General features: G+C 45.2%; 1 protein-coding gene across 3 annotated transcripts in view; it reads right to left on the bottom strand.

The window, feature by feature from the left end:
• Positions 1-7,561: 7,561 nt before the first annotated feature.
• The window catches only part of kdm8 (lysine (K)-specific demethylase 8), a 52,867-nt gene continuing 36,440 nt past the window's right edge, over positions 7,562-23,988 (bottom strand). For 2 of the 3 annotated variants that reach the window (XM_068056058.1, XM_068056057.1), the window contains exons 2-8: positions 23,252-23,944; positions 17,228-17,403; positions 16,269-16,401; positions 10,800-10,850; positions 10,097-10,246; positions 8,776-8,868; positions 7,562-8,327 (exon numbers count right to left, since the gene is read on the bottom strand). In XM_068056058.1, coding sequence (XP_067912159.1) covers positions 8,163-8,327; positions 8,776-8,868; positions 10,097-10,246; positions 10,800-10,850; positions 16,269-16,401; positions 17,228-17,403; positions 23,252-23,707 — 1,224 coding nt within the window. In that variant the 5' untranslated portion in view covers positions 23,708-23,944 and the 3' untranslated portion in view covers positions 7,562-8,162. The remainder of the gene's footprint in view (positions 8,328-8,775; positions 8,869-10,096; positions 10,247-10,799; positions 10,851-16,268; positions 16,402-17,227; positions 17,404-23,251; positions 23,945-23,988) is intronic. The other variant, XM_068056059.1, reaches the window with a different exon arrangement.

The following is a 23,988-nucleotide window of genomic DNA, read 5'->3' as shown; positions in this document are numbered from 1 at the left end:
ACCGGAAGCTCAGGGTCCTGCTTGCGGACTGAGCGGAGATGTTCCGCAAAGCAGTCACCCAGTCTGCGCTTGGTCTCCCCAATGTAGAGGAGACCACACTGTGAGCAGCGAATACAGTATACTACATTGAAAGAAGTACAAGTAAATCGCTGCTTCACCTGAAAGGAGTGTTTGGGGCCTGGGATAGTGAGGAGAGAGGAGGTAAATGGGCAGGTATTACACCTCCTGCGATTGCAAGGGAAGGTCCCCTGGGACGGGGACGAGGTGGTGGGGGTAATGGAGGAGTGGACCAGGGTGTTGCGGAGGGAACTATCCCTTCGGAATGCTGACAGGGGAAGGGAGGGGAAGATGCGACTGGTAGTGGCATCACGCTGGAGGTGGCGAAAATGGCGGAGGATGATCCTTTGGATATGGAGGCTGGTGGGATGAAAAGTGAGGACAAGGGGAAGCCTGTCACGGTTCTGGGAGGGAGGGGAAGGGGTGAGGGTAGAGGAGCAATTGAGTGACCGTCAATATTGCTTGAAGTTTAGAAGAATGAAAGATGAAGAAATTGAAACATAAAACATTCTTCAGGGACTTGATGGATAGATGATAGTGTTTCCCCTGGCTGGGGAATCAAGAACATGGGGTCACAGTCTTACAGTAAGGGGTCAGCCAGTGGAGAAATTTCTTCACTCAAAGGGTTGTGTGTCTTTGGAATTCTCTAGCCAAGAGAGCTGTGGATGCTCAGTTGTTCAGTATTCAAGATTGAGGTCGATAGATCTTTTGGGCATTAAGGGATAAGCGGATAGTGATGGCTAATCTTCTACCTCAACTCCACCGTCCGTGATCTTGTTGAATGATGGAGCAGACTTGAAGGGCCAAATGGTCTACTCCTGCTTCTATTTATATTCTTATGAACTGATACTATTCTAGTGCCAAACCTGTAACTAGTACTTCAGAACTGTACTTAAAGCAGTGTGCTTTATTGAATTCCCCCACCTCTGATTCAACAACAATTTTCATTTAGTTACAACCGTCGAACCTGTCAAAGCCCCAATCAAAATGTGGCGGGACTAGCGCACTGTTAATTCAATCCCGTCACTCCACAGGTCAGCTAACATATCATTTAAAACTTTCCAAATTAAAGACCCAGCCAAATTGTGCCATCTATTAACCCCCCCCCCCCCCCCCCCGAATGAGGCTAACCAAACCAGGTGTCTTTAAATCAACAAATTAACTCTAATTAAAATAACTAAATTCTTAAACAATATGAAGACATAAACAACATTTAAAATAGAAAAAGATTGAGTCATTGCAAAGTTATAGTCCAGTGTTGCTTGACGTCCTCACAGGATGTTGCTGTCCTTCTCCAGCAAATTTCAACAGTTAACGACTTGCAGACACTTTCAACAGAATCAATCTGACTTGAATTTTTGAGGGATAAAAGATTGTCACAGTCTAACTTCCCTTCAATTTAAATTACCAGAGATCTCTGTTTTAGCTTGACTTTTTTTTTTCCAGAATTTTGACAGATAATAATTAAACAGACTAAAATCCTATTCCTTCAGTTTAAATGGTAGAGAGAACTCTTTTTCCAGGTGCTAATACCAGCTGTCCTCTGTCTGTGGTCTGTTAGAACAGACTGTCTTCAGCAAAAGCCAGTTCAAAAACTGAATTGTAAAAAATTTATTGCATGAATCTCACTCCCAGTGGCGGTTTCCATGGCATCGAGAATGCACCCCTTTGAATCGCAGTCTCCAAATGGCTGTTTCTAAGACAACAAAAATGCACCTTCCTGTAACTCCTGAGGCTTGCCAGTTCTTAAAGCAATACTGATCCCTTGCAAGCCTTAAAGACAAACCCCATATTCCCGAAAAAAAATCTACAGGACCTTGACACCACCTTTAATAGAGAGAAATATTATGTGGCACTGAAACAAACAAAAGGAGACTTAAGGAGGAAGAGTAGGACTTTAAAAGTGAGCATCATATAATAACACTGAAGGAGGCCAATGGGGCTGTTGTGCCTGTGTCAGTTCTTTCAAAGAGCTATCCAATTAGTCCCACTCCCTTACAAATTATTCCCCTTCAATTACTTATCAATTTGAAAGCAATTGAAGCTACTTCTATAACTCATTCAGGCAGCAAATTCCAAATAATAACTACTTGTGTTTAAAAATAATTCTCACCTTGCCTCTGGTTCTTTTGCCAATTACCTTAAATCTGTGTCCTCTGGTCTGAGGAAACAATTTTACTCCCTTCATGATTTTGAACACCTCTACTAAATCTCCCATGAACTTTCGATGGTCTAAGGAGAAAAACCCCAGCTTCTCCATTCTCTCCAAGTCCCTCCTCCCTAACACCATTCTAGTAATTCTCCTCTGCACCCCCTCCAAGGCTTTGGAATAGTTCCTAAAAGTGTGGTGTCCAGATTTGAACACAATAGCTAGGGCCGAACCATTAATGTTTAAAGGTTTTGTACTCTATGCTTCTATTTATAAAGCCAAAGATTCCATATACTTTTTAAAATCTTCTCAACTTCTGCCACCTTCAAAGATTTGTGTACATACACACCCAATTCTCCCTGTTCCAGCACCCCATTTAAAATTGTACCTGTTAGTTTATAATGCTTCACCATTTTCTTTTCCTACCAAATATGTCACTTCTCATTTCTCTGCATTAAACTGCATTTGCCATTTCACCAGTCTATGTTCTGCTACAGTTAAGGATCCTCTTCATTGTTTAATACATTTGAGTTGTTATCTACAAATATTGTAGTCATGCTTTGTAGGCCTAAGTCAAGGTCATTAATACAGTAGACTAGAATCTAATGTGGAATGATTTTATGTATGATTGTGAAGCTGTAGGAAATAGTTTACAGTCGAGTTCTTTTTTAATTTGGTCGTGGGATGTGGGCATTGCTGGCTATGCCAGCATTTATTGCCAATCCCTAATTGCCCTAGTGAAGCTGGAGGCGAGCTGCCTTCTTAAACTGCTGCAGTCCTTGGGGTGTAGGTACACCCACAGTGTTGTTAGGAAGGGAGTTCTAGGATTTTGATCCAGTGACAGTGAAGGAATGGCGATGTAGTCAGGATTATGTGTGGTACGGAGGGGAACTTGCAGATGGTGGTGTTCCCATGCATCTGCTGTCCTTGTCCTTTTGGGTGGTAGAGGTCGGAGGTTTGGAAGGTGCTGACGAAGAGGCCTTGGTGAGTTGCTGTAGTGCATCTTGTAGATGGTACATTGTTGCCACCGAGTCAGTGGTGAAGGGAGTGAATGTTGAAGGTGGTGCCAATCAAGTGGGTTGCTTTGTCGTGGATGGCGTCGAGCTTCTTGAGCGTTGTTAGAATACTCCACTTGCCTGGATGGGTGCAGCTCCATCACACTCCTGACTTGTGCCTTATAGATGGTGGACAAGCATTGAGGAGTTAGGAGGTGAGTTACTCGCCACAGAATTCCCAGCTCTGACCTGCTCTTCTAGCCACAGTATTTATGTGGCTGGTCCAGTTCAGTTTCTGGTCAATGGTAACCCCCAGGATGATATTAGTGGGGGATTCAGCGATGGTAATGCCATTGAACATCAATGGAAGATGGTGAGATTCTCTCTTGTTTGAGATGGTCATTGCTTGGCACTTCAGTGGCAAGTAACATTTATGCCACACAGCAGCCCAAGCCTGGATGTTGTTCCAGTTCTGAAGAAGGGTCAGACCTGAAATATTAACTCTGCTTCTCTCGCCACAGATGCTGCCAGACCTGCTGGGTATTTCCAGCGTTTCTTGTTTTTATTTCAGATTTCCAGCATCCACAGTATTTTGCTTTTATGTAATATGGATGTTGTTCAGTTCTTGCTGCACATGGATTGGGCTGCTTCAGTATCTGAGGAGTCGTGAGTGGTGCTGAACATTGCACAATCAGCAACCATCCGCACTTCTGATCTTATGATGCAGGAGGGTCATTGGTTAAGCAGCTGTAGCTAGTTGGGCCTAGGACATGACACTGCAGAACTCTTGTAGTAATGTCTTGGGACTTAGATGATTGACATCCAACAATCACAACCATCTTCCTTTGTGCTAGATGTGCCTCCAACTAATGGAAAGTTGTCCCCAATTCCCATTGGCTCCAGTTTTTCTGGGGTTCCTTGATGCCAAACTCAGTCAAATGCTGCCTTGATGTCAAAGGCAGTCACTCTCATCTCATCTCTGGAGTTCTGCTCTTTTGTCCATGTTTGAACCAAGGCTGTAATGAGGTCAGGAGCTCAGTGGTCCTAACGGAACCCAAACTTAGCATCAGTGCGCAGGTTATTGCTGAGCAAGCGTTGCTTGGGTATTCACCGAGGAGAGGGACATGACGGATATTGAGGTTAGGGACAGATGTTTGATTACTCTAGGTCAAGTCGGAATAAGGAGAGAGGACGTGTTGGGTATTCTAAAAGGCATTAAGGTGGACAAGTCCCCAGGTCCAAATGGGATCTATCTCAGGTTACTGAGGGTAGCGAGAGGGGAAATAGCTGGGGCCTTAACAGATATCTTTGCAGCATCCTTAAACACGGGTGAGGTCCCGGAGGACTGGAGAATTGCTAATGTCCCCTTGTTTAAGAAGGGTAGCAGGGATAATCCAGGTAATTATAGACCGGTGAGCCTGACGTCAGTGGTAGGGAAGCTGCTGGAGAAGATACTGAGGGATAGGATCTATTCTCATTTGGAAGAAAATGGGCTCATCAGTGATAGGCAACATGGTTTTGTGCAGGGAAGGTCACGTCTTACCAACTTAATAGAATTCTTTGAGGAAGTGACAAAGTTGATTGATGAGGGAAGGGCTGTAGATGTCATATACATGGACTTCAGTAAGGCGTTTGATAAGGTTCCCCATGGTAGGCTGATGGAGAAAGTAAAGTCGCATGGGGTCCAGGGTGTACTAGCTAGATGGATAAAGAACTGGCTGGGCAACAGGAGACAGAGTAGCAGTGGAAGGGAGTTTCTCAAAATGGAGACGTGTGACCAGCGGTGTTCCACAGGGATCCGTGCTGGGAACCACTGTTGTTTGTGATATACATAAATGATTTGGAGGAAAGTATAGGTGGTCTGATTAGCTAGTTTGCAGATGACACTAAGATTGGTGGAGTAGCAGATACTGAAGGGGACTGTCAGAGAATACAGCAGAATATAGATAGACTGGAGAGTTGGGCAGAGAAATGGCAGATGGAGTTCAATCAGGGCAAATGCGAGGTGATGCATTTTGGAAGATCCAATTCAAGAGTGAACTACACAGTAAATGGAAAAGTCCTGGGGAAAATTGATGTACAGAGAGATTTGGGTGTTCAAGTCCATTGTTCCCTGAAGGTGGCAACGCAGGTCAATAGAGTGGTCAAGGCGGCATATGGCATGCTTTCCTTCATCGGACGGGGTATTGAGTACAAGGGTTGGCAGGTCATGTTACAGTTGTATAGGACTTTGGTTCGGCCACATTTGGAATACTGCGTGCAGTTCTGGTCGCCACATTACCAAAAGGATGTGGATGCTTTGGAGAGGGTGCAGAGGAGATTCACCAGGATGTTGCCTGGTATGGAGGGCGCTAGCTATGAAAAGAGGTTGAGTAGATTAGGATTATTTTCATTAGAAAGACGGAGGTTGAGGGGGGACCTGATTGAGGTGTACAAAATCATGAGAGGTATAGACAGGGTGGATAGCAAGAAGCTTTTTCCCAGAGTGGGGGATTTAATTACTAGGGGTCACGAGTTCAAAGTGAGAGGGGAAAAGTTTAGGGGGAATATGCATGGAAAGTTCTTTACGCAGAGGGTGGTGGGTGCCTGGAACGCGTTGCCAGCGGAGGTGGTAGACGCGGGCACGATAGCGTCTTTTAAGATGTATCTAGACAGATACATGAATGGGCAGGAAGCAAAGAGATACAGACCCTTAGAAAATAGGCGACATGTTTAGATAGAGGATCTGGATCGGCGCAGGCTTGGAGGGCCGAAGGGCCTGTTCCTGTGCTGTAATTTTCTTTGTTCTTTGACAGTACTATCACTGACCTCTTCCATCACTTTACTGATGATCTAGAGTAGACTGAGAGGGTCGTAAATTAGCCAGGTTGGATTCATCCTGCTTTTTGTGGGCAGGACATACTTGGGACAATTTTCCACATTGCCAGGTAGATGCCAGTGTTGTAGCTGTACTGGAACAGCTTGGCTAGGGGTGTAGGTAGTTCTGGAGCACAAGTCTTCAGTACTATTGCCGGAATGTTGTCAGGGCCCATAGCTTCTATACTGCCCTATTAAACACTACCAGGGCAGGTACAGCAAGGGTTAGATACAAAGTAAGCTTCCTCTACACTAGCCCATGGGATACATGCACATTAAAGCACTGAACTCCAACTACTGCACCCGTTCTATGAACAGTTATCCAAACAGTTCCTCAAGATGGATCCAAATTCACTTGCCTTATAGTTGGTGGGGACAGGGTTTTACTCCATCGACACAGGTTAGCACAGAAACCTCTTCTGTCTATGAGGAGTTGGGCAGCAGACAACCATGGGATATGTAGGGATGGGACGAACACCACTCCTGGCCTAATATAGTGAAACAGATGTCCTCCAGTTCTAGTTTACAGCTCTGTTTAAGTTTGGACTGTTTAATGTTCATTTGCTCAGACTATAATTGATTTTGTTCTTACACACAGATCAGTGAGCAGGGCACAGAGTGCAATGGTAATGAACTATTGATCAAATATTTATACCAATGACAGTTTTAACACCCCTGACCTCCTTACTCCAAGACAAGATCTCTCTGGCATTGGCACCTTTGCAACAAACTACACACAAGGTTTCTGATTTAGCATTGCTTAATTATCACAGGCAAATTGTGTTAAAAATACAGCTATGATCTTGGTGCTCAATGGAAGCATCAACACAACCTACAGAACTGAAACACAACTTGAAAGTGACTGAGGACCACAAGTTTTTCATGCACATAATGATGCATGCCATTTATCAGCATGACATACCCACCCTCAGTGCTCTGGAGGCATTGAGAATTATAGCAAAAAGGATACAGATTTGTGTGCTGGTGACAGCTGGGTTTTGGAAGCAAGAGAAAATTCCAAACAGAACACCTTGGACTGAACTACTGCCCCTGCCCCACTCCCATGGTTCCATATGCAGTAGCAGCCTATCTATACTTCGCCCAAGTTAACAATTAACATGTGGGCGTCTGGAGAGAGAGTGAGTCTTGGGAGGCTATTCAAGCATGGGGGTATCATAGGTTCGGCAATTCCTGTCTTCACCCAACATTCTCAAACCATCCAACCCAGGACAGCAACCAGGGATCAGGAACCCTGGCTGTTTATAACAATGGCACAAAACAAATTCAGTGGGTCAGTTACCATGCATTTGTCCATTCAACTATCAGTTGAGCCCAGACCGAAGATTGGGTACGAGAGATCAATGTTTTGACAGAAAACGCAAGCCTCAGCATGCCGTGTACGAGAGTGCACGGTATTACTCACACCTGGCACCAGGTGTCAGTACAACACTGCTTTCAGTGTAATCCTTTCTGTTCCATACAGTTGAAAAATCAAATTCAGGTATAAAGCAAAAAAACATTTTAATTTCAGTGAATCACAAAAAGGATGGGTTTCCATCACTGTGGTTGGTTACTGTCCAAAATCATCTCATTGAGTTGAAAGCAAGTTTCCTTTCTCCAAAGCAAAGTTCATCTCGTCACAGATTGAGAAGGAAGACCTCGTATTGTGCAATAAAAACAAAGTGCTGGAAATACTCATCAGGTCTGGCAGCATCAGTGGAGAGAGAAGGACAGTTAACATTTCAGGTGATCTAAGATGATCAAATGAACTGCATTCAGCTCGGATTGCTCCTGGTGATGAAATGTGGTTTCATCCAAGGGGAGTCAGCAGCTGCAGAAATGTTCACTTTTTGACCAATAGCTGATTAACGCTCGAAGCTCTGCACGTGATGTGAAGCCATCTCTGTCTGTCTCCTGTTCCATCTCTTTCTATTTGTCCCTCTCTCTGTTCATGTCTACCTTTTGTTCGCTCAGTCTGTCTCTTACTCTCCCTCTATCTCTCTCAGGTCAGTTACTGTAATTCTCTGTTGCTGCATTCACCTCCAGGATTGAGAAACTGCAAACAGCTCAATGTCCCACATTCACTCCATTCCAGATGAAAACGATCAGGACCACCAGAAACTGACAGAGAAGCTGATGTCCAGGGACCTTACGTAATGCCAGTACTTCACTGGGATAAACAGGACCTCTCCTGGCCTCAGTGTGCATTCCTGAAAATCAGCCAAGCCAAACTCTGGAAAATTTATCAAATCCGGATTCTCCACATCCACCTGAAAAAAACAGAAATGCTGGTAACCTGGAGCTGGGATCAGTTAATCAGCTCAATCCTGTTAGAACGATAACACACTCAATTAGCTAGAATCTACAGACTAGGATAAATGGATTAGCAGAGGGAGAGTGAAGGATTGGTCCTTGCCAAAATCTCTGTTCTTTCACTCTCCTCCCCTGAACCCCTGCCTCCCACTCTCCATCGACTGTCCCCTTGCCAGCTCCATCCCCTCCCAAGCCACTGTCTGTGGCTGAACCAGACTTCCTGCAACTTCAGCAATCCTATGTGGCCCTGAACTGAACTTCTGATCTTAATATCTGCTCCACCACCAAGGCTGCCTATGTCCAACCCAGTAACATCACTCCTCTCTGCCTTCCTCAGCCCATTTGCTGCAGAAACCCTACCCCATGCTTTAGTTCCCTCCCCAACACTGAAAGCTGCTTCCCTACCTGACTGGTGTTGTGCAGCAGCTGGGTTGGGTGAGGATGCAGCTTCGCAGTTTGTGCTGGGGAATACAGGCGAATATATTTCCGTCCCACCACCTGCCAGAAAGAATGGTTTAAAGTTTCTCACACAGATAAAGACAAACCTTCCAACAGACTGATTTATGTGCTTTGACTTTTAACTGGTGTCGCCAGCTTCCCCTTCACACCTAACCCAAGTGGTCATTCTTCATGTGTGAATTCAGGCAGTAAGCGTGCTAGTGTGTGCATGCGCACACTGCACATTCACGTGCAGACACAGCTGAGAAAATTCTGAAAGAATCTCCTGCTGCAAAGCTAACTTTTTACTTGCTTGGCTGGAACATGGTTCAAATAGTACCATCACTTGCAAACTAACTTTTTTTTTTATCATTTACAAATTCCTGGAGGGATAAGAACTCTACGTACAAGTTCAACATCATTCTAATAAACCCTTCATCACAAACAGGCCTGTCCCAGACCCTGACTCAAGCTTTATTAAACTGTACAGTCTCCTAATAGGACACCATTCCTTTTAACGCACTGAATTTCAGTGCCTGCAACATACAGCTCCCTCAGACATTGCAGGAGTTGACTGGACAGTGTGAATGAAGGCGGCCTCACATGACAGACAGAACAGGTCGGCTAGTGCCTGCAGAAAACTAGATACAACGCAGTCACTCCATGATGGTATCAGGCTCTTGCAGCAGTGTGGAAAGCTGCCAACACTTAGAGCAAGCCTGGCGCCCAGTAAATCATCTCCTTCAAATAGTAACAAGTCCTCTAAATGACACACCGAAGACCATCAACTTGACTTTATGCTGAGGAATTCCACATTTCTCCCATGCTTCACTTCCTCCGACAACATACAGACTTTTAAACCCCTAGCATGGCGTCACCTAATCAATACTTCACTAGATAGACACAAGGCAGGGCAGCTATTTGGCTTATTCTAGTTCAGCCATTCTGTTAAATGATTCTGGGGTTTTGCTTGCACTATCTAGCCACGATTCCCATCCAGCTATTGATTGCTGTGTGATAACTATCCCTATGCCAGTCCTATATTCACTTTATCCAGAATCTGTCCTCTCTCTCTGCTATCACAATTTAATTTAAAGCAGTTTCCTTTCGGCAAACTTCAGTATCTCTCCATCTCGTTGTAACCTTGATCCTGCCCTGAATCTGACCTTTCCCCCAGATCCCTCACTATAATCTGGCCTCTTCCCAGACCCCTAACCATGATCCAGCCTTCCTCGTTACGATGCAGCAACGAATTTGCAGTTTTGCTGTTTTTGTTTCTTGCCCTAACCTGTGTCAGGAAATTGTGTTGTGGGTCCTGATGTAAGGGAGAAATTGTTCCCATGGGCCCAAACCAAGCATTTATGGTGATCTCATCTTCATCTCCATCGCCTAGACAACAGTAATCTGGTATGTCAATGTCTTGCCGCAACTCTGGAATCTGTGGAAAATAATAACATAACACAGAAAATAAACTCTATAAATGACATGCACAAAATACACACGACCTAAAGTTGGACCTTGCTGATGGGGCAGGTACAGCTCAGAGTTGGACCACACTGACAGGGCAAGTACAGCTTGGAGTCAGACTGTGCTGATGGAGCAGGTAGAGCCTAGAATTGCGCAGAGCGGGAATAGCTTAGATTGGATCTACAATCTGAGCTGCTCTGCCTCATCCTAGCAGGCCAGATACATTCGGCTGGAAGAAAAACACAGAATATCCCAGTCCTGATGCTTTGGTGAGAATAGGCTTATTCTGATGGCTCTGGTGGTTGAATAGCCTAGCAACCTTCACTGTCTAGACTTACACAGTGGTTGAGTTGACTAGTGCCCACTAAATAGTTTGTGTACTTCAGAAGCCAACATAGCATGATAGGAATTGTATAAAAATACAAAGGACCAGACTCAAAGACATGATGTAAATTATGACAGCAATGTCTAGCCACTAGGTTGGGCTCACTCCATGAAGTGGAGGGACAGAGAAAGTGCCTCACCTGCTCAAACAGTTGGTGCTGAGCTAGATATCCGATGGGGTCCTCTTGCACCTGTAGTGAGAATCAATAAGCCAGTGATTATAAATTGCACTTTCGAGTGGGCAAGTAACATGGCATAGGCCACACATCCCACCAACTCTATACTTACTCAATGGCCAACATGCCCAGTTATGTAGTAATAGCTCCAGGGAACACACCAAGATCCCTGGCTAAACTGTAGGTTAGAACTGCTTGCTCACTGAGTCCCCCAGAAGAGTCTCACTGCCCCTTGTTCAAGGCTGGGGTTTAGCTGGTTATAAAACCATTCTACAATTACACTTACAGTGCTCCTCACAGACAGAAAGGCACCTTTGCGCAGAGGGAAGCTAAGCAGGAGAAATAAAAGGCAAATGTGAAATATGTTAGGGAGCAGAGCCAAGATCATGGGTGGGGAACTGAGGTCCAGGAAGCTTTGAGAAGCAGATAACAAGGCAGTGAGCCAGAAAGTTACAGGTTGGGAATTCTCGAGTTCAGGGTATAATAAGAGAGGGTGCAATGAGTGAGCATTAAGGAGTAGACTTGTGTGAGGGGATGGATGGTTGCAGGAGATTGCTGGAGAAAGGTGGGTTGAGCCTTGAGATGACAAAGGCATGAAATAGGGTAACAATCATCACGTCTAGTTGCAACAAATGAGTGCGTTGGCAGTGTGAGGAGTACACATTCTCTGAACCTTTTCCATGGAAAACCTGGGCTGGATTTTCTTTCCAGGGTCAGGAACCTGACGCCCAGATCATTTCTGGGCCCTGATCCCTCTCCACGTCAGTATCGTGAACGCAATGCTATTTTCAAATGTAAAAGCAAATTGGCCTGGGGGCTTTGGGACCGGCAAGGAGATGGGACTCTGTAAACGAGGGCCCTTTGGAAAGGCGAGCGGCAGCCCTGGCTGGGCTCACTACTCGCTGAAGAAATGGAGCCGCAGGGGACTTCTAGGAGAAGCAATGGAATGAGCAGGCATCCACAGGTGGCCTCGTGATTCTCAGACACCTTCCTCAAGGCATTAATGGAGGCGGTCAGTGAGAGGACAGACATCTTCTTCCCACCATCCTGGAGAAGGAACCCCCCCAAAGGGAACAAAAAAGGCACAGATCAAGGTGGCGAGTGAGGTCAGTGGCAGGGAAGTGACCTGAAGGATTTGGATTCAATGCCAGAAGAGATTCAATGGCCTCACAAGGTCTGCAAAGGCAAGTGGCAAGCAGCAACTGGATGACGTGACCAGCTCTATATATAGCAGCATGCAGATGAACTCAACTCACAGAGTGTCGAAAGGTCTGCCGAACATCGTTAGATGAAGTGGCCAGTTCTATCACTGAGATGGCAGCCACCTTCACATATGGGGTGATTTTCAGAAGGGGGCATCACTGAAGCATGTCCAGTTTATGTGCATGTCATGCTGATGCTGGAACAGGTGGTGAAGGAGGGCATCCTACTCGTGAATCATTCTCTCCTCATCCTGCAGGAAAAGAGAGCTCACAATGCCCACAAAATGGCCAGATTGGATGGTGTGCCCAAGTTGTGCAGTCTAATGCCAATGGAGGCGGCAACGCTGGATATTACCAGGGTACTGACATGCCAGTCCGTGGGCAATGGGGAGATGGGAGGCCAACATCAGCAGGGTGATTTGACAGTTCTATCTTGGGGTGAAGGGCAAAGAGGAGATTGCTGCAGAATGCAGGCTTTGGCTCTTAGACAGATTGGTTCTCTGGGGTTGATTGTGCTGGGGGAACACAATGAGTAGTTCTCATAACCATCTTCCCACAGGGCCAGTAACTGAGGTGGAGAGCAGCGCCAAAGGACAAAAGTCACCGTCCTCCTTGGCGGTGGGAGAGCTATCAGAGGCAGCCCATCATTCCTCAGCACCTTCCACACACTCACTTTGGTCAGGCCACAAACTATCTTAAAACAGGGAACACTGGGTGAACCTCGCATCACACATGAGCAGGAGGAGGAGCGTGAGGCAGCGTCAGCTGTGGGCAGTCCCCTCGGAGGAGAGTCACAGTGATGCTCCACTGGGCAAAGATGCTGGCCCTTGAGGAGTCATAAGCAAGCAGGGTCTTCTTGAAGCAGATAGGAATCTCTGACAAACAGGACCCTGACGCCTTAAGGAGCCATGGATAGGCAACGGAGGAGTCCATACAGTGCAGATGCTCTGTCATGACTCAGCATTTTGAGCGCATGAGCTCCTCCATTAAGAGGTTGGGCAACCCCTTTTCTAATTCTTTCATGGGATGTGGTAGTCGCTGGCTAAGTCAGCATTTATTTCCCATATCTAATTGCCCTCGAGAAGGTGATGGTGAGCCACCTTCTTGAACTGCTGCAGTCCATGTGGTGAAGGTGCACCACAGTGCTGTTAGGAAGAGTTCTCCGGGATTTTTACCCAGCGACAGTGAAGGAAAAGCGATATAGTTCCAAGTTTGGATGGTGTGTGGCTTGGACGGGACCCTGCAAGTGGTGGTGTTCTCATGCATCTGCTGTCCTTCAAGGTGGTAGAGGTCACGGGTTTGGAAGGTGCTGTCGGAGAAGGTGTGGTGAGTTACTCCAGTGCGTCTTGTAGATGGTACTGCTGCCAATGTGCAGCAGTGGTGAAGGGAGTGAATGTTAAAGGTAGTGAATGGGGTGCCAATCAAGCGGGCTGCTTTGTCCTAGATGTTAAGCTTCTTGAATGTTGTTGGAACTGCACTTATTCAGGCAAGTGGAGGGTATTCCATCACATTCCTGACTTGTGCCTTGTAGATGGTGAACAGGTGGTGAGTTACTTGTTGCAGAATTCCAAACTTCTGATTTTCTCTTGTAGCCACAGAATTTATGAGGCTGGTCCAGTTCAGTTTCTAGGATTCAGCGATGGTAATGCCATTGAATATCAAGGGGAGATGGTAAGATTCTCTCATTTGAGATGCTCATTGCCTGGCACGAATGTTACTTGCCACTTATCAGCCCAAGCCTGGATGTTTCCAAGTCCGCTGCATCTGGATACAGGCTGCTTCATCATCTGAGGAATCGCGAATGGTGAACATTGAGCTGAGGACACTACCCTGAGGAACTGCTGCAGTAATGTCCTGGAACTGAGATGATTGGCCTCCAACAACCACAACCATCTTCCTTTGTGCTAGGTATGTTTCCAACCCGCAGAGAGTTCCCTCCCCCCACCCCAACCGTCCGATTCCCATTCGCTCCAGTTTTGCTAGGGCTCCTTGATGCCATATTCAGTCAAATGCTGCCTTGATGTCAAGGGCAGTCACTCTCACCTCACCACTGGAGTTCAGCTCTTTTGCCCATGTTTGGACCAAGGCTGTAATGAGATCAGGAGCTGAGTGGCGCTGGCGGAACCCAAACTGAGCATCGGTGAGCAGGTTATTGCTGAGCAAGTGCCGATTGATAGTACTGTCGATGACTCCTTCCATCACTTTGCTGACGGTCGAGAGTAGACTGATAGGGCAGTAATTGCTCAGGTTGAATTTATCCTGCTTTTTGTGGTAAGGACATACCTGGGCAATTTTCCACATTGCCAGGTAGATGTCAGTGTGCTAGCTGTATTGGAACAGCTTGACTAGGGGCGCGGTTTGTTCTGGAGCACAAGTCTTCAGCACTATGGCCGGAATGTTGTCAGGGTCCATAGCCTTTGCAGTATCCAGTGCTTTCAGCCGTTTTTGGATTTCACGTGGAGTGAATCAGATTGGCTGAAGACTGGCATCAGTGATGCTGAGGACCTCAGGAGGCCGCCGAGATGGATCAGCCATTCGGCACTTCTGGCTGAAGTTGGATGCAAATGCTTCAGCCTTGTCATTTGCACTGATGCTGGGCATCCCCATTGTTGAGGATAGGGATATTTGCAGAGCCTCCTCTTCCTGTCAGTTGTTTAATTGTCCACCACCATTCACGACTGGGTGTGGCAGGACTGCAGAGCTAAGATCTGATCCATTAGTTGTGGGACTGCTTAGCCCTGTCTATTGCATGCTGCCTGCACTGTTTGGCACGCAAGTAGGCCACTGCTGTAGCTTCACCAGGCTGACACCTCATTTTTAGGTATGTCTGGTGCTGCTCCTGGCATGCCCTCCTGCACTCTTCATTGAACCAGCGTTTGTCCCCCAGCTTGATTGTAATGGTAGAGTGGGGGATATGCCGGGTCATGAGGTTACAGATTGTGGTTGAATACAATTCTGCTGCTGCTGATGGCCCACAGCGCCTCATGGATGCCCAGTTTTGAGTTGCTAGATCTGTTCAAAATCTATCCCATTTAGCACGGCAGTAGTGCCACACAACACGATGGTGGGTATCCTCAATGTGAAGACAGGACTTGGTCTCCACAAAGACTATGTGGTGGTCACTCCCATCAATGCTGTCATGGAAAGATGCATCTGCAACAGCTGGACTGGTGCGAACGAGGTCAAGTAAGTTTTTCCCTCTTGTGAGTTCCCTTACCAACTACTGCAGACCCAGCCTAGCAGTATGTCCATTAGGACTCGGCCAGATAGGTCGGTTATGGTGCTACCAAGCCACTCATTGTGATGGACATTGAAGTCCCCCACCCAGAGTCCACTCTGTGCCCTTGTTATCTTCAGTGCTTCTTCTAATTGGTGTTCAACATGGATAAACACTGATGCAGTCGAGGGGGGCGCCGCAGAGGCAAACGGGAGGTTTCCTTGCCATGTTTGACCTGATGCTATGAGACGTCATGGGGTCCGGAGTCAATGTTGAGGACTTCCAGGGCAACAGTCTAGAGGCTGTACATCACTATGCCGCCACCAGGACAGGACATACCGAGGGATGGTGATGGTGGTATCTGGGACATTGTAAGGTATGATTCCATGAGTATGACTATGTCAGACTGTTGCTTGACGAGTCTGTGGGGTAGCTCTCCCAATTTTGGCACAAGCCTCCAGTAAGGAGGACTTTTCAGGGTCGACAGGGTTAGGTTTGTCACAGTCATTTCCAGTGCCTCGATTGAGGCCAGGTGGTCTGTCCGTTTTCAGTCCTTTTCTTAGACTTCGTAGTGGTTTGATACAACTGAGTGGTCTGCTAGGCCATTTCAGAGGGCATTTGCTGACAGGCCATTTAATGAGCTCCTCAAACAGCTCAACCACCAATTAATGGAAGTGTGTGGGTTTTTGGCCCTCCCTCTCCATCCCTGGCATTCCTTTTGAAAACGCTTCGCAATCCCGAGGTGTCAGGATCCTAAGACACCTTCTGGGAATATGATATTCAATCCCTGCCCGCACCCGTACTCACCACCTGATTGCATCAAACCCTTATTTCCGAAATCTACAAATTCTGCACAAACAGTTCATTAGCTGAGCCAATATTCCCCAAGTACAGAAACTTAATATGTGACTACTGACATTACAATGAAGATAACATGTATACATTTTGCTGGTTTTGAAAATTATTTATGCCTCAGAGCACAATAGGTTGGAACAAGTGATGTCAGAGACTAACCTGATCCAAAATATACTTTTCAATGAATTCGCCCACAGTCATCAGGGTCTGGGACCATTGCTCATCTGTGTAACGAGAGCCCAGCTCTACAGGCACAGTGCGACAGCCTGCAATGTCACGGATGTAATCCATGCTGTGAAGAGAACACTGTCAATTTCTCTATAAAATCCAGGAGCACATATTTTGGGCAGACTATAAGGCACTGAATAGGTTGAAGGTTTTCAATACTGGGAATGTTTACTGTCTGTTAACAGATTCAAACACTCCCAGGGCAGTTACAGCATGGGTTAGATACATAGTTAAGATCCCCTTGACACTATCACATCAGTCCAGTACTGGAGAACGGTCAATTTGATTTGGAGTGATGCTTGAACCTATAAATTTCTGACTGAGAGGTGGGAGTGCTTATACCACCCAACCCCACCCCCACTCTCACATGCATCCCCCCACCCCCCAAAGTCAAGCAGGCACTTCTGTTCCATCAGCCTGACCCAGCACTTACGTACCAGAGGTGAAAATCAGTGTCTAACCCAATAAACCACCTAGTCTCTGTTCCACCTGCGTTCTCCCAACACAGTACAACGGCAAGAGCGAATGTCTCACTGTACTGTTGCTTTGCTTGGATTCTAAGGACCTGCATATTGTTAACAGAAGAAAAATGACTGGGCTGTTGTTACCATGATGCATGGCATCATTATGTTGTAAGGTTACTGCAGATAGGATAATTATTGCTCATTAATCAAACTCCCATCCAGAATGGCTTGCAAAGGTGCACTGCACACAGCTTCCTGAAAAATGTCCTTTACATTTTAAAACTGGTACAGATTAGTACAGTATTATTGCAATAACATACAATTTACTCATTTGATTTAAACATAAAGGATGGAGCTTGCTGGCAGTTTATCCAATTTTTAATACATTGAGATTCTCAATGCATAGGATTTGCACCTTGTACCTACCTCCATTTGCAATCCCTCACAGCGGGCCAGTGATCAACAATGCCCTCTAGTATGACAGGTTTCTGTGGAATGAGAAACTGGGTTCTGAAATGTTCCAGTGAAGGGCAACGGACTCTCGGAACTGCTGTTCCAGTTCCAGTTTTGAATTCTTGCATCAAAGGAGCAATATTTAGTTTCTGGAATTACAAAGTCAGTTAAATTTTTCAAAAAGTTTGCAATCTGTCAGCACTTGCTATTAATCCCATGTTTATTTCTGCCAAATTCCCCCTAATTTATCAGGGAATACATTCCTCATGTGAGTAATCTAAGAGGTGGACAAAGGTTAGACATTTCCATTCTCCAATTTTCTCCTCTCCCAGGAACTCAAGAATCTCTGGATTGGTAAAGACAAAGGTCCATTGAATTCTATCATCCTAGTAGTCGAACGATACAATAAGGTTGTTGTTGATTAATCATAGCTATCAATCTCTACCAATTAGTCTACAACAGACTCAGACATGAGGTGAGGAAAATTCCCAGTGGTTGGTTCCCCAGTAGAGTTTGGGAACCATAGGTCCAAAATCACTTGCACCAGCCAAGAATACGACATTCACCACCTCCCCTCTTGCAACTATTGATTCGCGCTAGGATAAGGTTGCCGTAGAGTACCTCACCCAACTGACCACTCAGTACATGTGAGTCAGTGTGGGGGAGTTCTGCGATTGACTCAGGATTTAGCATGGCTCTAGACTCACTCAATTTTTATTAAATCTGTTCATGCGATGTCAGCATCTCTGGCAAGCCCAGCATTTTATTGCCTATCCCTAATGGCCATCAAGAAGGTGGTGGTGAGCCACCTTCTTGAACTGTTACAGTCCATGTGGTGTAGGTACATCCAGTGCTATTAGGGAGGGAGTTCTCGGATTTTACTTTGTGACAGTGAAGAAATGGCAATATAGTTCCAAGTCAGGATGGTGTGTGACTTGGAGGGGATACTTGCATGTGATAGCATTCCCACGCGCCTGCTGCCCTTGTTCCTTTAAGTGGTAGAGGTTGCGGGTTTGAAGATGCTGTCGGAGGAGCCTTGTTGAATTGCTGCAGTGCATCTTGTAGATGGTACTGTTACAGTCAAGTGAGGAAGGGTAGAAGGGCTTCCCCTCTTTTCCCTGTCCTTGTTTGACCACATCAGGTTTAATTCTTTCTTAAAGTGGATGTCCTGGCCAATTCAGCATGTGTTTGATTACTTACTTGCTAAAATCATAAGAACCAATCGGACATGTTTTTGAGTTAACAAAGAGCTTAACTTTATTGTACCTAACCAAACTAATAAAATAATAAACAGCCTGCCAACTTTCAGTGTCTCACACATACTAGAGGTTTACACACGCAAATAGGTTAGAGTGGGGAAAGGTAGATTGGTTGAGTTAGAGTCCATAAAAAAGTATACAGTCTGTGGAGATTGGTGATTTGGCTAGCTTCTAGCTGAATTCAGTGGTCCTGAGGCTTTTAGTTTGAAGAGGTAGATGACTAGTTTTGAGAGTCTCTTGGAGATAGCGATGCAGATGATTTCCTCCAACAGGGTTTCTCATTGTAGCCAGAGTATGCAAGGGTGGTCAGTCAACAAACAGGATTTGAAAGCTTTCAAGCTGGATTGAAGAGAGAGGAAGAGAGGGACCTCCACTTCGGGTCTGCTCATGTCAGAGTCCAGTTGCTTCTTCACTGCTGCAAAGAAAATAAAAGCTTAAAACCACAGATGGGGAGGGGCTTGTCACATGACAGTCACTCAGTCATTCAAACATAGCAGTTAGCAGTATCTTTCTACTTGCTGAGAGAACAGGTAGTTCCTTTAAACTTCCTGGGTCTTGGTTCTTGCTGGGGATTGAGTAGACATTTCTTCTCTCTCCTCACAGGCACTGCAGTGTAGAATACAGTGTTGCAAATTAGATGATCATCTTCAGCTGAAACGATGACTTTGCTGGCAGCTTGCCTTTTTAAAAATGTCTTAAAAAAATATATAAATTCAGATATCCAGTCAGTGGATTAAAGAAAATTATCATTCAACAAAACACATTGGCATTACACTTCCCTACCACACGAAATGAAGTGTGACAACAGGAACATTTCATTATGAGGCCACAAATTAAAAAAACTGTACACACACACATTCATCAGTCTCTCAGCCATTGACACACTCTAGTTTTACTTTTCTCCGATACCATTTACTAGCACTCTAGAATTCAATGCACTCTCTGGGGGAGAGGTCATGCCTTTTCCCAGCAGAAGGAATTGAGTGGCCCCTGTATCCCTAAGTATGACTATGGGCTTACTCGCCTCACTTGAAGGGTATGGGGTCACTATTCCTCTGGACACAAAATCCCGGTAACTCTCAGGGATTTTGTTAAGTTTTCCCACACACTCATCGGTAGGTTTACTGGATTTTACTTCCACAGTTAAAGCCACAGCCTGGTCTTCTGTGCTTTCCATCAGGGCCCCTTGTCCTGCACTAGTCTGGCGTACCCTTACTAAACCTATGAGTTTTGCCTGTAACTTTCAGCAGTCAGCTTGACGGTGACCTGTCTTGTTACAATGGAAACATATAGGCTTCCAGGATTCACTTCAGTTTGCAGCACCTTCCTTTTTGGCCTAAGGAGGGTTCCCTGTGTTTCCAGCTCTCCCTTCTCGCTCATGACTGTTCATCCTCCTATCACTCTCACCTTCTGCCCTTTTTAGGTTTTTGTAGGTGACTAGGGTAGGATTTCCCTTGGGGCAAGGGCTTGTGAATAAGCGTATAATCATCAGCCAGGATTGCTACCTGCCTGGCTCTTGGAACTTTTTGTTCCTCCGTATGGTTTCTTATGGAAAAGGGAAGCAAGTTTTTGAACACCTCGAGGAGGATCACCTTTCTGAGGTTTTCATAGGTGGACTCTATCTTAAGTGCCCTTATCCATTGGTTGAAAATGAGTTGTTTAACCCTTTTAAACTCGATGCAAGTTTGTTCCGGCTGCTTTCGGAGAGATCAGAACTTTTGGTGGTACACCTCCAGTACTAGCCCATATGCGCCCAGGATAGCATTTTACTCATCTCATATGAACTCTCATCAAGCAACAGTGAATAAACCTCATGGGCTTTTCCTGTTAGTTTGCTTTGCAATAATAATGTCCTGCTGTCTACTGGCCACTTCAACTGTTTTGCAAGCTTTTCAAAAGAGATGAAAAATGCTTCCACATCTCCGTCAATGAACTTTGGTATCAACTGGGTAAACTTTAAGAGCTCAGCACTCGGTCCTGAGCTAGGGGTAGTTCCCTCACTAACGGTTCCTTCACTGGGTCTTCCCCTACTAAGTTCGAGCTGCCTTAACTCACTTTGGAAAACTCTTTCTTTTTCCCTTTCCTGGAATTCTCTCTCCTTTCTCTCTCTCTGGAAAGCTCTTTCTTTCTCTCTTTCCTGAAACACTCTCTGCACTTTCTTCTGGAATTCTAATTCTAGTCTCCTCTGTTCTAGTTGTATCTTGGCTAATGTAAATTTGTCTGCTTCAGATTCTATATCTGTCTCCAGTTCTTCAGTGTCAATTTTAAAATGGCTGGCCAAAAGTTTTAGGATTTAGGGTTTCTTAGCTTTTGGATAGATAGTAATCTCTAATTGCCCAGCTACAATCCTTCAACTCTTCAACAGACAGGGCTTTTAACCTGGCCCAAAGTTACTTCACTCAGCTCTAGGAAGGTACTGGCTTCGAATGTGGACAATTTAGTACTCTAGCAGTGAAAACCACAAGAAAACCTGTATTAAAATCTTGACATTATTGGTAGGGATCAATTTGATTTCCCGCTTCCAATTTCCCATTTATCTTTGGGTTTGAACCCAGACTAAACCCAAAATTTCTGTTAGGGTCAAGTGAGGAAAGGTTGAGGGGCTTCCCTCTTTTCCCTCTCCTTGTCAAACCACAAAAAGTTTAATTCTTTCTTAAAGTGGATGTACTGGCCAATTTAGTAGGTGTTTGATTACTTACTTGCTATGATCATAAGAACCACCAAGCGGACAGGTTTTCGGGTTAACAAAAAAAAAAGGGTAACTTTATTGTACCTAAACCGAACTAATAAAATATAAAACAAGGCATCAACTTTCACTCACACACACACACACGTTACAGAATTGGGGAAAAGTAGATTGGTTGAAATCAAGTCCATAAAATGAAGTATACAAGTCTGTGGAGATTGGTGATTCGGCTGGTTTCTAGCTGAATTCAGTGGTCCTGAGGCTTTTAGTTTCAAGAGGTAGATGACTGATTCAGTGAATCGCTTGGAGATAGCGATGCAGATGATTTCCTCCAACAGGGTTTCTGACTGTAGCTGGAGTATGCAAAGGTGCTCAGTCAACGAGCAAGATATGAAAGCTTTCAAGCTGGAATGGGGAGAGAGCGAGCGAGGAAGAGAGAGGGACCCTCACTTAGGGTCTGTTCATCTCAGAGTCCAGTTGCTTCTCTGCTGCAGAGAAAAGAAAGCTTTAAACCACAGATGGGGAGGCGCTTGTCACATGACAGTCGCTCAGTCATTCAAACAATTCAGTTAGCAGTATTTCTCTGCTTGCTGAGAGAACAGGTAGTTCCTTTAAACTTCCTGTGTCTTGGTTCTTGCTGGGGACTAAGCAGGCATTTCCTCTCTCTCCTCACAGGCATTGCAGTTTAGGATACAATGTTGCAAATTAGGTGATCATCTTAAGCTGAAAGGATGACTTTGCTGGCAGCTTGTCTTTTAAAAAAATGTCTTTAAAAATAAAAATCAGATTTCGAGACAATGGATTAAAGAAAATTATCATTCAACGAAACACACTGGCGTAACAGTGCATAACAGCTGTCACTGTGCACCGGTGGTAGAAGAAGTGAATGTTTAAGGTGGTGGATGGGGTGCCAATCAAGTGGGCTGCTTTGTCCTGGATGGTGCAGAGCTTCTTGGGTGTTGCTGCAGTTGCACTCAACTAGGCAACTGGGGACAATTCCATCACACTCCTGACTTGTGCTTTGTAAATGGTGTACAGGCTTTGGGGAGTTAGGAGGTGAGTTCCTCGCTGCAGAATTCCCAGCCTCTGAACTGCTCTTGTAACCAGAGTATTTTTATGGGTAGTCCAGTTAAGTTTCTGGTCAATGGTGACTCCCAGGATGTTGATAGTGGGGGATTCAGATGATAATGCTGTTGAATGTCAAGGGGAGATGGTTAGATTCTCTCTTGTGGAAGGTGGTCATTGCCTGGCACTTGTGTGATGCAAAAGTTATTTGCCACTTACCAGCCCAAGATTCCCATATTTGCCAGCATGGGTTTCTGGATTAGAGGATGATCACAGTAATGAAGCCAATGTAAAACTCAGACTGCCTTCCCAGACAGGGGCCTATCTGCACTGGGACCCTCATGTCCTCAGTGCTACGGTAGCACAGCACTTGCCAACTGAAAGTTGATTCTCCCTGTGATTCTTCCAATCTCAAACATGCAATCTGGGAGTACACCAAATAAGAGCTGGGAACTTCCCTAGAGGTGGAAACTAAATCACAGCACGTTGTCCCGCAATGGATAGTCAAAAACTGACAATGGACAGACAGGCCAGGCACTTTCCTTGCCCTCTGACTACACTGGCTGACATTACATGTCACCCTGCGGTCTAGAAACAAGGAAACACTGTGAAGAAAAGTAAATTCATTCTTTGGTCCAGGACTGCCAGTAACTCATACAGCAACCTGGCAGTTTCACATTTCCATTTCCCACACCAGCTATCATTTCACTTCTCTCATCGCTTTATAGCCAATTAGTATTGAATTACGGGCAGTTGCATCTTAGATTTGTGTTGTGCCGAACAGATTTGAAACTATTCCAAGCTCATTTCCCTTATGATCACGCACAGCCTAGTCTACTTTTATCCCATTGCATCACCCATTCCAGGTCCAATCTCTGTGGGATTTAAGTGGAAAAAAACTGACTGAAGTGTTTGCTTACTCTTTCAGTTTTTAAAGGTAGCAATGAGGCACATGGAGAACTGGCACAATAATAATGAAAACGGTACCTTTTTGCTCGATTCCTGATCGGATGTAGCATCTTCTAAAGGCCTCTTGCCAGTGGTATTGTGGCTCTGAAGGACTTTGACCAGTCTGATGAGAATGTTGTCCAATATGGTCGCCCCCATCAACAATCCCATATCACAAGTTTTTATTGCCTCTCTAACTGCTGTCTCATCCTTGCACAGACAGACAGCTTTAAAAAGACAGCCATGTGAATAGACTCTCCTCCATTCCTTGTCCACCTCCTTCCAAGTTCCAATGTTGAGCTTCTCCCAGGAGAAGTCTACAATAGTCTGACTGAGCTGCAGACACTTGGCTACATCCTGGCCTTCATACAGTAACTCCACCGTTTGTCTTAATAAGAAAATGAGGCTCTTATCCACCGTTCTGTTGAACCTCAAGCTTAAGTTTTCTAAACTGGGTGGCAAAAGTGCCATTACCTCATCCCAAAGGCAAGACATCTGTTAATGAGCTTCTGTTAATCTGCAAATTCAGTATGAAAACAGTCCTACTATTGTTATCTTGGGAGTTGATAGCAAAACATTTCAGAGTTTAAAACTACAAAGAGATTATTCAACCATTTAAGGGACTAATGCTGGGGCAAGACTTTTTTTCCGCATACAGTAACTATGATGAGGTCTGTGTTTGTAGACTTGGCCTGGTCTTCACTGGCTCAGACATTGGCTGTGGAGACGGTCCTAAACAAACCAGAACAAATTTTCCAATTACTGTTTTAATAAAA

This window comes from Heterodontus francisci, chromosome 24, assembly GCF_036365525.1.
Source record: "Heterodontus francisci isolate sHetFra1 chromosome 24, sHetFra1.hap1, whole genome shotgun sequence".
NCBI lineage: Eukaryota > Metazoa > Chordata > Chondrichthyes > Heterodontiformes > Heterodontidae > Heterodontus > Heterodontus francisci.
The sequence above is the reverse complement of the archived record's forward strand: the minus strand, read 5'-3'. Positions and strand labels throughout refer to the sequence as shown.